Below are 481 nucleotides of genomic sequence, written 5' to 3' on the forward strand. Positions count from 1 at the left end.
AGGACAGAAGAGCTCACGTCAGCTCAGCTTCAACATCAACCATGTTCCCTGTAGCTCTCATACTGCTGCTGGCAGCTGGATCCTGTGAGGAGCTTTCAGTGGATTCTCACTCACAAACACATTAGAAACATTGAATAGTCAGATGAATGATGGAGATAATGTTGATTTGTGTTTCCACAGGTGTGAACAGTATCAGCCTCATCCAGCCAGACTCACTGGTCGCGCAGCCTGGACAGTCTTTGACCATCACCTGTCAGGTCTCTGGTTATTCTTTGACTGATAGCAGCTACGCAACAGGCTGGATCAGACAGCGTAAAGGAAAACCAATGGACTGGATTATACACCGGTACGGTGGAGGAACTGTTTACCAAAATAATGCTCTGAAGAACAAGTTCCTCTACCACACACGCACTTCTACAAGCTCAGTGACATTAACAGGACAGAATCTGCAGCCTGAAGACACAGCTGTGTATTACTGTGT

General features: G+C 46.6%; 1 gene segment (V, D, J or C); it reads left to right on the forward strand.

Moving 5' to 3' along the window:
* Positions 1-12: 12 nt before the first annotated feature.
* On the forward strand, positions 13-476 carry LOC121939299 (the record flags this gene model as incomplete). The annotated part of the segment is given in 2 exon segments: positions 13-84; positions 181-476. Coding segments are annotated over 2 exon segments (339 nt in total), but the record flags the coding sequence as incomplete, so codon positions are not given.
* Between the last annotated feature and the right edge of the window lie 5 nt (positions 477-481).

Source organism: Plectropomus leopardus, unplaced genomic scaffold (genome assembly GCF_008729295.1).
Source record: "Plectropomus leopardus isolate mb unplaced genomic scaffold, YSFRI_Pleo_2.0 unplaced_scaffold44680, whole genome shotgun sequence".
Classification (NCBI taxonomy): domain Eukaryota; kingdom Metazoa; phylum Chordata; class Actinopteri; order Perciformes; family Serranidae; genus Plectropomus; species Plectropomus leopardus.